Raw genomic sequence first — 12,197 nt, 5'->3', positions numbered from 1 at the left:
CCAAAGAGGATTATGAGACGTACGTAAAAACTATCCAGAGTACTAAAATTTCTATTTGTTAATAATAAGTTTGCTCAGTTATCTCAAATATTTTACTTCATTTTTTATCTATAATTCAAGGATATTCCAAGGATGTCTCTTGACTTTCCTCATTGCAAAAATGGAAGATTAATTAAGATATATCAATGGAAGTTTAAAAGGGAGAAACTACGTAAATATTCACTGCATCGATTCATTCTGTTTGCCATCGTGAAGTATAGCTATATCGGAGCATGAGAGACAAAAGGATATCGAAATTTAATTGATACCCCATTTTCTGTTTATAATTCAAGAATGTTCGGAGAATGCCTTCTGACTTTCATGACTCCCTGCATTGCAAATGGAGAATTAACTAAGATATATCAAAAGATGTTTAAAACCGTGTTAGGTTTGCTCTGTTTGGGGCTATGAAGTATAGGTTGGGCTAAAAAGGACACGAAGGACATCGAAACTTGGTTGACTCGAATAACTTCATTTTGTCCTACTTTCTATTTATAATTTCAGAATATTCTAGAAGAATGCCTTTCGACATTCTGCATTGCAAAGAGGAACAGCGACGAAGCTGCAACAAAGCGTTGCTTTTTAAAGGTTGTGCACCTTCCTTTCTTTCGTTCCCTTTCGCATCCGTCGGTCATTAGACGCCTCCGTGTGCGCGACACGCGTTGCGTTCGTTGAATTCAACCTGTGCCCACGTGCGGGAAAACTGGATCTCAGCTCAGCCATCCAGTCTGTTCGTGGCGACTATATTCGGAAGGCTCGTGCGTAAGGAATGCGATTATACAGGGTGATTCTTGGAGAATTGTGCGCGGATGTCGTGAAAATTTTCTGCCGTAAAAAGAATTTCCTGGGTCTATCAAAAACACGTATCAAATGAAAAATTTCGTGAATTCCCAGCGCGTTTCCAAGAACGCGAACAAATATCCGCGATAAAATACAGTTTCTGGTAAAATATTTCACTAGCACGCGTAATCAATGCACTGGCATACTATCGATGATATACACGTGATCTATCGAATGAAAAATTGCTCGAATTTTTTAAACGCCTAGATTCTCCAGGAAATTTCTACATTGCCGTTTATAAATGTTAGGATAGGCTACTATCATGTTTCAAGTCGCTAGGCCAGACGAACGATTACTAGATAAGGACTTTAATCGATGATAATGATCCAAAGTATATATCGTTGCATACACAAGAATTTTCGTACAAAAAAAAAAGATTTTCGTTCAAACGATTAGATACGCGTCGTTCCATTCTCATCGAACTGATATTGTTATTTTGCGTAATTCGTTACGTGCCGAGAGAATTGTTATTTGAGAATATCGTAGGTAGCATGTGGGTGGTTGGACTTTTTGCAATTTATGTAACAAGCGATTTAAAAAGCTCGCAACTGCACGACAATTTTAATAAAAATGTGGATAATCGAAACGCTCGTCGAAGTTGTTCCTAAATCCTCGCATCGTGGCCGCGTTTCCCGGTAAACCAGCTTAACCAGTTTTCGTTGAATAATTTCTTACCCCGCGGCCGAAAAGAGCAATTACCGGCTCGTCGATCGCTTAATAGCAATTACTGGAATCTATTTACGTCGGTGGAGACGGTCAGTTGAAAAAGAGAGAGCCAACCTCGAGAGCTTTGATCTTCGCTCGATTCCAGCTAAAATCGCCCGGTTGTCCGACGGTTAATTAAATTTCAGTCGCGAAGGACGCCAGAAACGAAATTGCCTTTCGTCATGAATTCGATCTGTTTTCAGGCCCCACCCACGCCTCTCCCATTCTATCGGCCGTGACGTTCAAGTTTCGCATAGTCCGCGTGCCGGAGATTCGTCGCTTTGTCCATGATACCAGACAAACTGCCTCTGCTCTGCTAGCTTCGCTGGCGGGCGAAAATTCGCGCGACCTACGGAGAGGTTCGGCGAGTCGTTCGAGTTGAAAGGCACCCGAGGTCCTCTCTGTGTGTCTGGTCTCGCGACTCTGCTGGCAGCGAGTGAATAACCGAGCGACCGACGGGGCGTTCGTCTCTTTATGTAAATCGGTCGAATTCACGGCAAGCAATAAAATGTAAAGCAGAGTGTAGGTGGGCTCCGAGCGTCCTAAATGTCGTACCAAGCGTACCTCCTCTTTTTCTTTCGCCAACTCCTCGCGTCCCTTCGTATTTCCACCCTGCTGCACCTGGTACAAACTGGCAAGATAATGCGGCGGAGGGTGGCAAAGGAAACGTGTGCACAAGGGTGTAGCTCGTGTTTCTCAGGCACCACGCGTCTTTTATACATATCGACGATTTAAAACTTACCGCGACACAGAACGATCTGCCAATTTGGTGCCGCCTTCTCTCCCTTTGTCACGACAGGATCGGGTTCCCGTTTTGCGTGTATACGTGTTTTCCGGAGTTTTTGTAAGTTTGCAGTGAAATTTTGTAACACAATGGCAGACAGGGAGAATCGAAAATAGAAACGATTCGAAGAAACAACGTAATTTTATAAAACGAAACTAATTGGACAAGAGTAACGTATAGACAAAGTATAGACGTAGTAAAATACAATAGAATGTAGGATAGATGACAATCGGCAATATATTAAGGAACATAAGTTAAGAAATTGTTTAACAGAGAAAGGAATACGTACTTGTATATACAAATACGTATAGATGCTGGGCTTTCTTTTATTCGCCACTGTATATATTCGTTTTAATTGACAAGAAATTCCATCGTTGGAGAAATTTAATTTGAGTTTTAATTTGCAAAGCAATGAACCACAAAAATATGTAAATGTAATAACGCGGCGGGGTTTTAACGTAATCGGAAGCATTGATAATGTGATTACGTGTTAACGACTTTTTAATTGTCAGCTGGAAAATTTGCGAACCATTCTCCGACGTTGGACAAAAGAAGCGATTATAAATTGTTCCGAAGCACCTGTCCTCGCAACGCTTACGCGGCCGAAATTTATATTGTTGTCCGGTCGTGTAATTAATTTCATTTAAGGGAAATTCAGGAAAGCAAATATAACGTAATTTTGTGGAAACAAAGGGGATTCTATTACATCCGCGGTGTATCGCTTCCAAATGTCAGGAAAGCTTTGTTTGCCGGTTTGATATAGTACCAAGTATCCTGTAACTCTGTTAATCTATCCCTTTGCGCACGTGTACGCACTAATTCGTGTAACGCGTATAGCTTCTACATGATCTTGACCTTAATTAACTTCACCTCTATCGACCTAATCGTATGATAATCTTAGAACACCGATGCCATTAGATATACCTTGATACGCGATTGGAATTTCGTTTCTGTGAAAAACATATACTACCGCGCTTAAATATCTGAACACTCGGCATAGCACGACTAAAATATTACTATTTTTAATGTTATAATTTATAAATATAAAGAACGTTTCCCTACTGTCAATTAAGTGGTTCATTAAGATTGATGCCATCAGATGTGCTACTATATGCGACTGGAATTTCGCTTTTCCCAAAACCGTACACTATCACATCTGAGTATTTGGATACGTTCGATTACGATATTAACATTATCGTTATCACTCAATGTTGTAATGGAAAAATGTTTCTCTACCGTTTACTGTTATAATTTTCAGCGGACGGAACAAATTACCGCGTAGGTTGCACGACCAAAACCATTATTAACTACTATACATTGTTAGATTTGTAGACAAAGTTCAGAATATTTAACAAAATAACGGTGCCATGAAATATACGACACGGCAGTGGATGCAGAGCGCGCTAAAATGAATATGAGCTGTAATGAAGTCAAATTAATAACATGTACATATACGTGACATCTTTTTACGAAATAAACTTCGCTATCAAAATTTGCTCGTCTCCCTCGATTATACTAAAAATAAGAAGGAATAAAAAAAACATTGAAACTCCTGAGCGATCCTAGTTCAAAGTCCACGGAATGTACCTTGCAACCGTTAGTTTCCAGGCAAGTTATCTCGCGAAGAAGCAAGAAACATCGCGTGGTTGTAACGAAGTAATCTCGCTTTAAGTGGCAAAAAATTCGTAACGAGATGAAATTCATGTTGGCAAACCGAGATGTTTAAACGTGTAGGCAGCGTAAGCAAAAATCACGGAACAGCAGAGCACGGCTCTCTTTTGATACGTCGGTGAAAGAAAGGAGAGTGGTCGCGGCTGGCACGGTAATTCGTTAAAGAATCCTTTAATGTCGTGTTCATTTCGCGTTTGTAATTTCCTTGGGAAAAATGTGTCGTGACCCAGCGCGCTAGTTAGCAAAGGAACGTACTTACTTTTACTTCGAGAAGTAAAGAGAGAGAGAGAGAGAGGGAAAAAAGACTCACTTGTCGAGCGCTTTCAGTTGCAGCAGCAAAGGTTGATTGTCGACCGCGTCGGAGACATCGCGACGCATCCGGTTACTATGTTGTCTCAAGGCCGCGGTATCATAGGAGGCCACCTCGTAATAGCCGATGTAAGAACTGAGCGTGATACCTGAAACAGATGGGAACCGAACATCCTTCCATTAACTGCTTTATAACTGTGAAAAACAAAAAAGAAAAAAGAAAACGAATACGAGAAAAGCTTCAGTAGGTTGATGCTTAACTATAGCGAATTACGAGTACTAAAAAGATTTTTAACATATAATAAGAATTTGTTATTTTGATTTATTTGATTCTTTGTTAAAATCAACGCTAAGAAAACAAAACACTTTGTTTTATTGCAGCGGTTCGAAACGATATTTCAAGTATACTAAGCTGACTGAAGAGTGTATCTGATGAAGGCCATTGCGAACTATATCAAAGATAATAGAGAACAGTATAAAAACACGAAACAGGGAAGACAATAGCTCATAATCTGTTAATGAAAAGAAAAGGAGAGACAAGAAGCGGTGGAAGTTTCGCATCGCGCAAAAATTGCTAGAATGAACATGAACGCGGCGATTAGTCATTTAACTTCTTATAATTAGACTGTACATTTTTCTCGAGCTCTGGGAAATTTTTTCAAATATCAAAGTATAGTACATACTCTTTAGAATACACTGATACACGATATATTTTTGAATTTGGTGGGACAATGAAATTATATCATCGAGGTGCAACTTTCTCGGCCATATTCGACAAAATATGAATATTCATAAATATTCGCAGTCTATTTACAAGTGTCGAAAGAGAGAGAGAGAAAAAAATGAAAAATGAAGAGGAAAGAAGAGACGAGGGACGGTGAAATTTTGTATTGTAAAAAAATTACCGGATTTACAAGATAATAATTAGTTTCTGAACTTAACTATCGTGTTCTATAATTATATTGTAAATTATTGGATTGCGTGGAATGTCCCATTAACCGATCTCTCGCTTCCCGGCCTTTTAACAGAACCGACAAAGAGAAACCACTTAGGATCTTGCAAAATCCGAAACTTCAGGACCTGGACTTTCGCTATCGCGGGGGTGGGAGTACGGTGAGAATTGCGCCAGAGTCGTTTGCACGAACGAGACACTTTGGTCCGTGGGAGGAACAGAGTTCGCTTTTCTTTCTTGTCCAAGTTAATCTCGAAAATTAGCTCGTAGTCTAATAAAAGGTAAATCATTCGGTTTGATTATCCCTTTCTTTGATTCCAGAAAATGAGAGAATCTTGCGATCCAGGGTGCGAGAAACAGCGGAAGAAAATAAGTCACGTTCTTCGTCTTCTTACACGCGAATAGTTTTATACTTTGATCTCTTGTCTCTTGAATATTTGAACAAACATTTTTGTTAATAAAATATAGTATAATATGATGAATAATTAAGATATCGCAGTCGAAGGTAGTTGAAAATGGAACAGCCTGTTATATTCACGAATGTAAGTTTCTTGAAAATACGTGGTAAATTTAGGAAATTTCGCAAACGATTAAACAGTCGTTTTTAGTATATTCAATAACAAAAATAGATATTTAATCCCACAAGAAAATTTGATATGGAGTCGATTAATAAATTTCAAATATTCACGTTATTCCCCCGTCATCTTCAATACCGTTGGATAAATCTAATACTTTGTATTTTTCATATCCAAATATGTAAATGTTAAATGCATCCTATAATCCAATTTCCATTAATACGTCTCTTGAAATATTCGATATACTTTATAATTTATTGCACATTAAAACGTTCGCCGTCTTAGTAGCAAAAATATTGAAATGGGAAAACCACCGAAAGTACACTAGTCATATTTTCCCCTGAGATCTTCATTTCAGAGAAGGCACCTCTGGAAAACTCGACAGAAAATCCTCTTAAAGGATTTTACAGACACGCTAACTCGGATTCTTAACAACAAGTACAACAAACGAGAAAACGTTTCTTTTCCACATTTTATCCGAAACCTACATCAGGATCGCGTCATCGAGACGAGATAGAATCGAGAAAGAAATAGGGGAGTGCACTCGCGATCGGAGTGGCATTCGTCTTGGTGTTTCCATTGTTTGGTCGGTAAGTACCGGTCAAGAACAAAGGCAACAACACGATGGTAAAGTGTTTGTCTCGTTGCCTATTAAAACGTTGCTCGCGCGGAGTCGCGCAACGAGCGTAGTTTAACAGCACCTCGTGGCGTTGTCCAGGCCGCATCGTACGGCTTACAGCTTACGCAACACTCGCCAATAATCTAATTACCGTGGCTCGCTATCGATGCGTTGGCCAACAGCGAGTTACAATGCGACCACCCTACACCGGACAGTTTGTATCGGATTTTCCATCAACAATAGATATCTCCGTAGCCCGCAGCCAAACCTCCGCTATGCCTCCATCCTCGTTACCTTATCCAGCAAGATAGCGATTTCAGATAGAAGAAACCGAACGTGACTCTGCCTCTTTGCTACCTATTATCTCTATCGGTGACGGTTCTGTGTAGTTACGCGAGTTGCGGACGCTAGTTACGCAAAGTGTGCGGAATCCTTGCTAATAGCCTAACAGTTTGGACCTTAGAGTGATAGCGTTAATTACGATCCAGCTGTTTAGAGGTTAATTACACGCGTTACTTATACCCGGTAAACAGCTGTGAAAACAGGCAAAGGGACGTGGCTGGTCATTCGATTGTGTGTCGTACACGATACTAGCGATGGACTTGAATACGGCGCAAGTAGGTTCGAAAATTCACCAACTAGATTCGAACTGTTCGTACGGTGGCGGACGAAAGAAACATAAGAAAGAGATAATTTTACGAAACATTTTTCCTTTCTACAGAAACGGCTGAGTTAAGTGGCTTGAAGTATATTTGTCCGATGCTCTTAAGATGATTAAAATTATGCGTTTTCAACCAGATTCGAGAAGTTTCTATAGATTTTACGAACCGTCGACTATGCGTTAGAGATAAATATGGAACTTGATCGACACAGGTATACTCCTTGTTTCAGTTTCGATTTACCAGAACGTTTGACCGCAGTTGTGGCAAGTAGCGAAGAGTTAACGGCAGAGAAACGTTCTTTCGTCGAAATGTCGAAGAAATTTTAAAAACATCGGTGTTTGATTTGCATTGCACCAGGTGTACAAATATTTGTGCAGGGTAGTGTACACATTGAACTTGATCCCATCGCTACACGCTACCGCTGTTCGTCACAGAGCGTTAATGAACTGGGAAATTAACAGATAGACCCTATGAATAAACAGAGAGTTCGATGGAAGGCACTAGCCGGAATCGAACGTGACTCACCTCTGTGTGGTGGCACAGGATGAAGAGGCGAGGCAACGGCGATGATTAGAAGGCAACCGAACACCAAGAAGAAAATCAAGGGCGTCCCGATTCCAGGATGACGACGACGGTCCTTCGACCCGAAGGGATACATCGTGGCCCTCTGGGCCCCGTTGTGCCCTCCTCTAACCTCGTCCTCCTCTTCTTCCTCCTCCTCTTCCCCTTCTTCGTCAACGGCCAGGGCCGTAGCGCGCATCGGCTCGACGTTCTCCGGCCCAGCAATAACTAATGGCGCTATCTGCCTTTCGTCGAACAACCGACCACCGCACTTTGCGAGTCACCCACCAGACTCATCTCTCTTCCTCTCTCGACCTCTGTCTCCCTCCTACTTTCGATTTTCCTTCTCCTCCTCCTCTTCCTCCTCTTCCACCGAACGTGCTTCCGCCACGTCCTCTTTCTCTTCTTTCTCCTCCGCGGGTCGCTCAACCTTTCGACCCTCCTCCCACGCTTTCAGCCTTTTTCCCCCGACTCCTGCTACCTTCGTCGATCGGCAGCTCTTCTTCGTCCTCACGACCGATCGATCCTACTCCTGCAAAAGAAAGAAAAAAGAAAATGATTCAGCCAGGGAACGGGATTAATTTTTCGAACAGGCTTCGCCAGTCAACGTTTGATCCTTCGCGGATCTCGCGTTGTTCAGATTTTTCTGTCACGGTTACGTCATTGGTTCAAAGGACAGAGAATAGGATCATCTTCCATACCTTTGTTCGGAATCTTTATACGACGGAACATGTGCGTATGGATCGAAAGATCGTGACGCGTGGGTCTTCGTCGGATACAGCGATTTCCAACATTTTTCATCTGGTTACTAAAATTCTACGACGTACCGGAAGATATATTGCATTTGATCCAAGACAGGTCATTCACACTGCACGGTTATTACTCATTTTGTTTGACAATCTAAGGGGAACAACGTCGGTAAATAATCGGATTATTGCAAGCTTTAATCCTTTGCGGTCGGCATATTTTTCCAATGGGAATAGCAAATTGGTCGAAGCAAGTTTCAGTTATATTTCAGATGAATTAAATATTCAGAAATATTTATAGTGCCATTCGATTTTGAAACGGAATTTTAGATTCAGTCACCGTGGTGACATTCGACTGCAATGGTTGAGGAATGAAAATTTTTGCGGCACACCGACGCGCTGCGCAACACAGTCGAAAATCGTCGACCTAATAAAATTGAACTGCAAGTTGCCGAGATAAAGTCAATTTCAGTGACGCTTTAGATTGAAATAGATTAAGCGATGAAATGTCATAGACGAGTGATTTTACAAGCTACCGCTAATCGAGGGAACGTCGAGGGGACCATAGAAATCGACCATGTTTTACGCAAGACGTGACCGAACGCGAAAACACCGGTGAAAAGCGGATAAGGAAGGCGATTCTTTAAACGTCTCCTTAAGAAGTTGTTGCTGAAAAATTTCCTGGAGAAGAGCGCGTGTGTAGTGGAAGTCGGAAGACGCGATGGCCAACTCGCGCGATAAATCATCGTCAATGTTCGCCAGGCTCGTTCGCTACAGCGTTCTTAGATCTTGTATCTCCATCAGTTTCGTGAAAAACTCAGTCAATGAATACGAATACTTCACTTGACGATCGTCAAGTCTTTTTCGTCGATACTTTTCAAAAAGAAATCCCCTTTAGAAACATACAGCGTCCCGCGATATCAGCAATTTAAAAATGAATCATATCGATCCAGTCGAGTTTCTGACAGTTTAACTAGAATATGAGGAACTGATGAAGATCAATTTAAAAAATAGCTTCTGTGACATCATCAGGACTCTCTACTTTTCAATTTATCGAGTTGAATGTAGCTTCATACAGCGGGTGAAAAGCGTACTTGCACATATCCTTATCTTCTAACGAAGCGTTTTCTTATCAGGTTCTGAATTTCATCTTTATACCGCCACACTTTCGTGGTCACGTGAAAATACTTGGACTTAAGTAACTGGTATTGGTGATACTATATCGAGTACAGAAATATGCAAATACTTACTGTAGCCACTGTACGTGAGTAATTGATCTATTTTTAAGAAACAAGGAAACGTCTTAAAAGTTGACGTTCCTTAATAAAATAACGGAAAGTAGACTAATTTCTTCCGATTGATTTCTTATTGTAACGCTAAAACAGAAATATCCGAAAGAATACTGTAATCGAATATTCGTAATTAGGGAAATTCACTAAATCGCGTAATTACTGTTTGTAAAAAATGTACTTTTTTCATGTTTTTCATTATTATAATTGCAATTCGTAACTTGGGAGTACGATCGATTCCCAAAGCGAGTCCAACATATTACAGCACGCTTTATACAGGGTGGTTGGTAATTGGTGGTACAAGCGGAAAGGGGATGATTCTACGCGAAAAAAGAAGTCGAAAATATAGAATAAAAATTTTTCGTTTGAGGCTTTGTTTTCGAGAAAATCGACTTTGAATTTTCGCTCGGTACGCGTGCACTTTATCACGTCTCGTTATAACGGATCTCACTGCAGATCGTTGTCTCGATGGATATTATCGCAGTTTAAGTTTGTTTTTGCCATAACGGAAAATTAGGAATACATAATGAAATAATATGAAGTAATCGTAAAGTTTATTATTACAAAAATTGCTGAAAATGTTGCCCATTCTGCCAAACACATACTTTTGTTCTTCTAATTAAATTTCTATGAACACTTTCTAAGTCGATTTTCTCGAAAACAAAGCCTCAAACGACAAATTTTTATTCTATATTTTCGACTCCTTTTTTCGAGTAGAATCACCCCCTTTCCGCTTGTACCGTCAGTTACCAGCCACCCTGTATATTTCGTGAGTAATTGCATTTTTCTAGTTTCATGACGCACTGCACTAGAGCCTTTTCTGCAAAGCAAACGAGTCATAGCGATAAGAACATGGGGTAGTTATTTACTCAAAGGAGCTCTCTATCCTTCTGCCATGGACACAGACGGTCCGGTCAAAAAGCGAGATGCTTTCGACGATTGAGAAAGGTGCACGATATTTGCGAAAGCTCTCTGTACCAGGTATTAAAGTTACGCGAGACGTTTGCAGTCGTCCAGCAACCAGCAGAACCGATTCTGTCCACCGGTTATCACGGTAAACTTCCATGCGAGCTACGGGAAAACGATATCCAACCGAGTACAGACACAGTCATGGTTCAACCGTTCACGTGCGACGTGTTGATTTTTGCACTTTTTTCTACGTTTCCAGTGTCGCGACGGCTATTGAATGACACACAACCGTGTAACCAAAACGAACAATTTGCAACCGTTCCCTTATACATACTTTTGCCAAAGTTTTTTCTTTTCGTTCTATTAACATTATGAAAATGATATGGCGAAAATACGATAGAAACGTATAATTATTAAGACGACGGAAGTTCATATCAAAATGATAGACACCAGAATTACAGACGACTGATAAAATTTGTATCGAATAAATAAAAATGAAAAGCGTATTAAGAATATAGAATGCAAGAAAAATAAACTCCTATCCGTATAGTACTTGTTATTTCATAAAACAAAATTATTCAGATGAAAAATACACAAAATCTATGAAATTCACATATAACAATTACGAATTGGTCGTCTTAATTATCCTGGTATTTGTAGCGTTAAGAATGCGAAACATAAGTACAGATTTCTTCGTCTATATACATAATGCATGCTTCGCTTTGGATATTTTACACGCTTCTTCATGCCACGTGCACTCTGCGAATTTTTGCATCCTTAAATTTTCCACAAATTCATAAGCATTCGCTGTCTGCTAATCGTGTTATCGGAGTCTTCATACACGGTAACATTAATTCTTCCGAAATTCTGTCCTCAGTAACCGCCAAAAAAAGAGAAAGAACCAAAGAAAGACCGTTTGATTCGAATTTTCACAGTTTCACCTAACGCCCACGAGCCTTTCTCTCCATCTCGTATCTTCCTGGCAGGCAAAAGTTGTTACTCTAGTACTCTGTGAATCTTTAAGGCGCAACTAGGCTGAGACGCGTGGAAAGATAGAACGGAGAAACTAGATAACCGTATAACTCTCTCGAATCAGCTTTCCGTTTCGACGTGCGCGAATCAACGATCGTAGGTAACCAAGCAGACCAGTCTACCGTGCAATCTATCTCTCGTAATATTTGCAAACATCCGCATTTTTTTCACGCTGTGTAGGTGTGCTGAACGTTGAAAGAACACGCTTTATCGGCGTTCTCCAGCGGCCGCTGGATGAAACAAATTCTCGCGTGGGAGGAAAAACGAGGAAAAAGTGGAGATACGCGCAGCGAGAAGTGCAGAGAGAAAATGGCGAAGAGGAGCATGGTGGGGAATACGACTGGAGAACATGGTCGCGAGAGAGAATTCGACCCGCGTCTCCCTGGCGACAATTTGCAAAATTGTCTCGCGCGTACCGCTCGGTTCTGCGCCACGAACGCGTCGTTCTCGGCCGACGATCCGCGAATGATAATCGTCCCACGTAGATACGTACTACGACTTTGT

At 40.8% G+C, this 12,197-nt stretch overlaps 1 protein-coding gene across 2 annotated transcripts in view; it reads right to left on the bottom strand.

The window, feature by feature from the left end:
• Positions 1-12,197, bottom strand: part of LOC126923951 (disintegrin and metalloproteinase domain-containing protein 10-like) — a 57,055-nt gene that overhangs the window by 40,080 nt on the left and 4,778 nt on the right. For both annotated transcript variants that reach the window (XM_050737904.1, XM_050737905.1), the window contains exons 2-3: positions 7,682-8,249; positions 4,350-4,497 (exon numbers count right to left, since the gene is read on the bottom strand). In XM_050737904.1, the coding sequence (XP_050593861.1) occupies positions 4,350-4,497; positions 7,682-7,916 (383 nt within the window). In that variant the 5' untranslated portion in view covers positions 7,917-8,249. The remainder of the gene's footprint in view (positions 1-4,349; positions 4,498-7,681; positions 8,250-12,197) is intronic.

Source organism: Bombus affinis, chromosome 14, assembly GCF_024516045.1.
Source record: "Bombus affinis isolate iyBomAffi1 chromosome 14, iyBomAffi1.2, whole genome shotgun sequence".
Classification (NCBI taxonomy): Eukaryota; Metazoa; Arthropoda; class Insecta; order Hymenoptera; family Apidae; genus Bombus; species Bombus affinis.
Note: the sequence above shows the minus strand (reverse complement) of the source record. Positions and strands in the feature narration are given on the sequence as shown.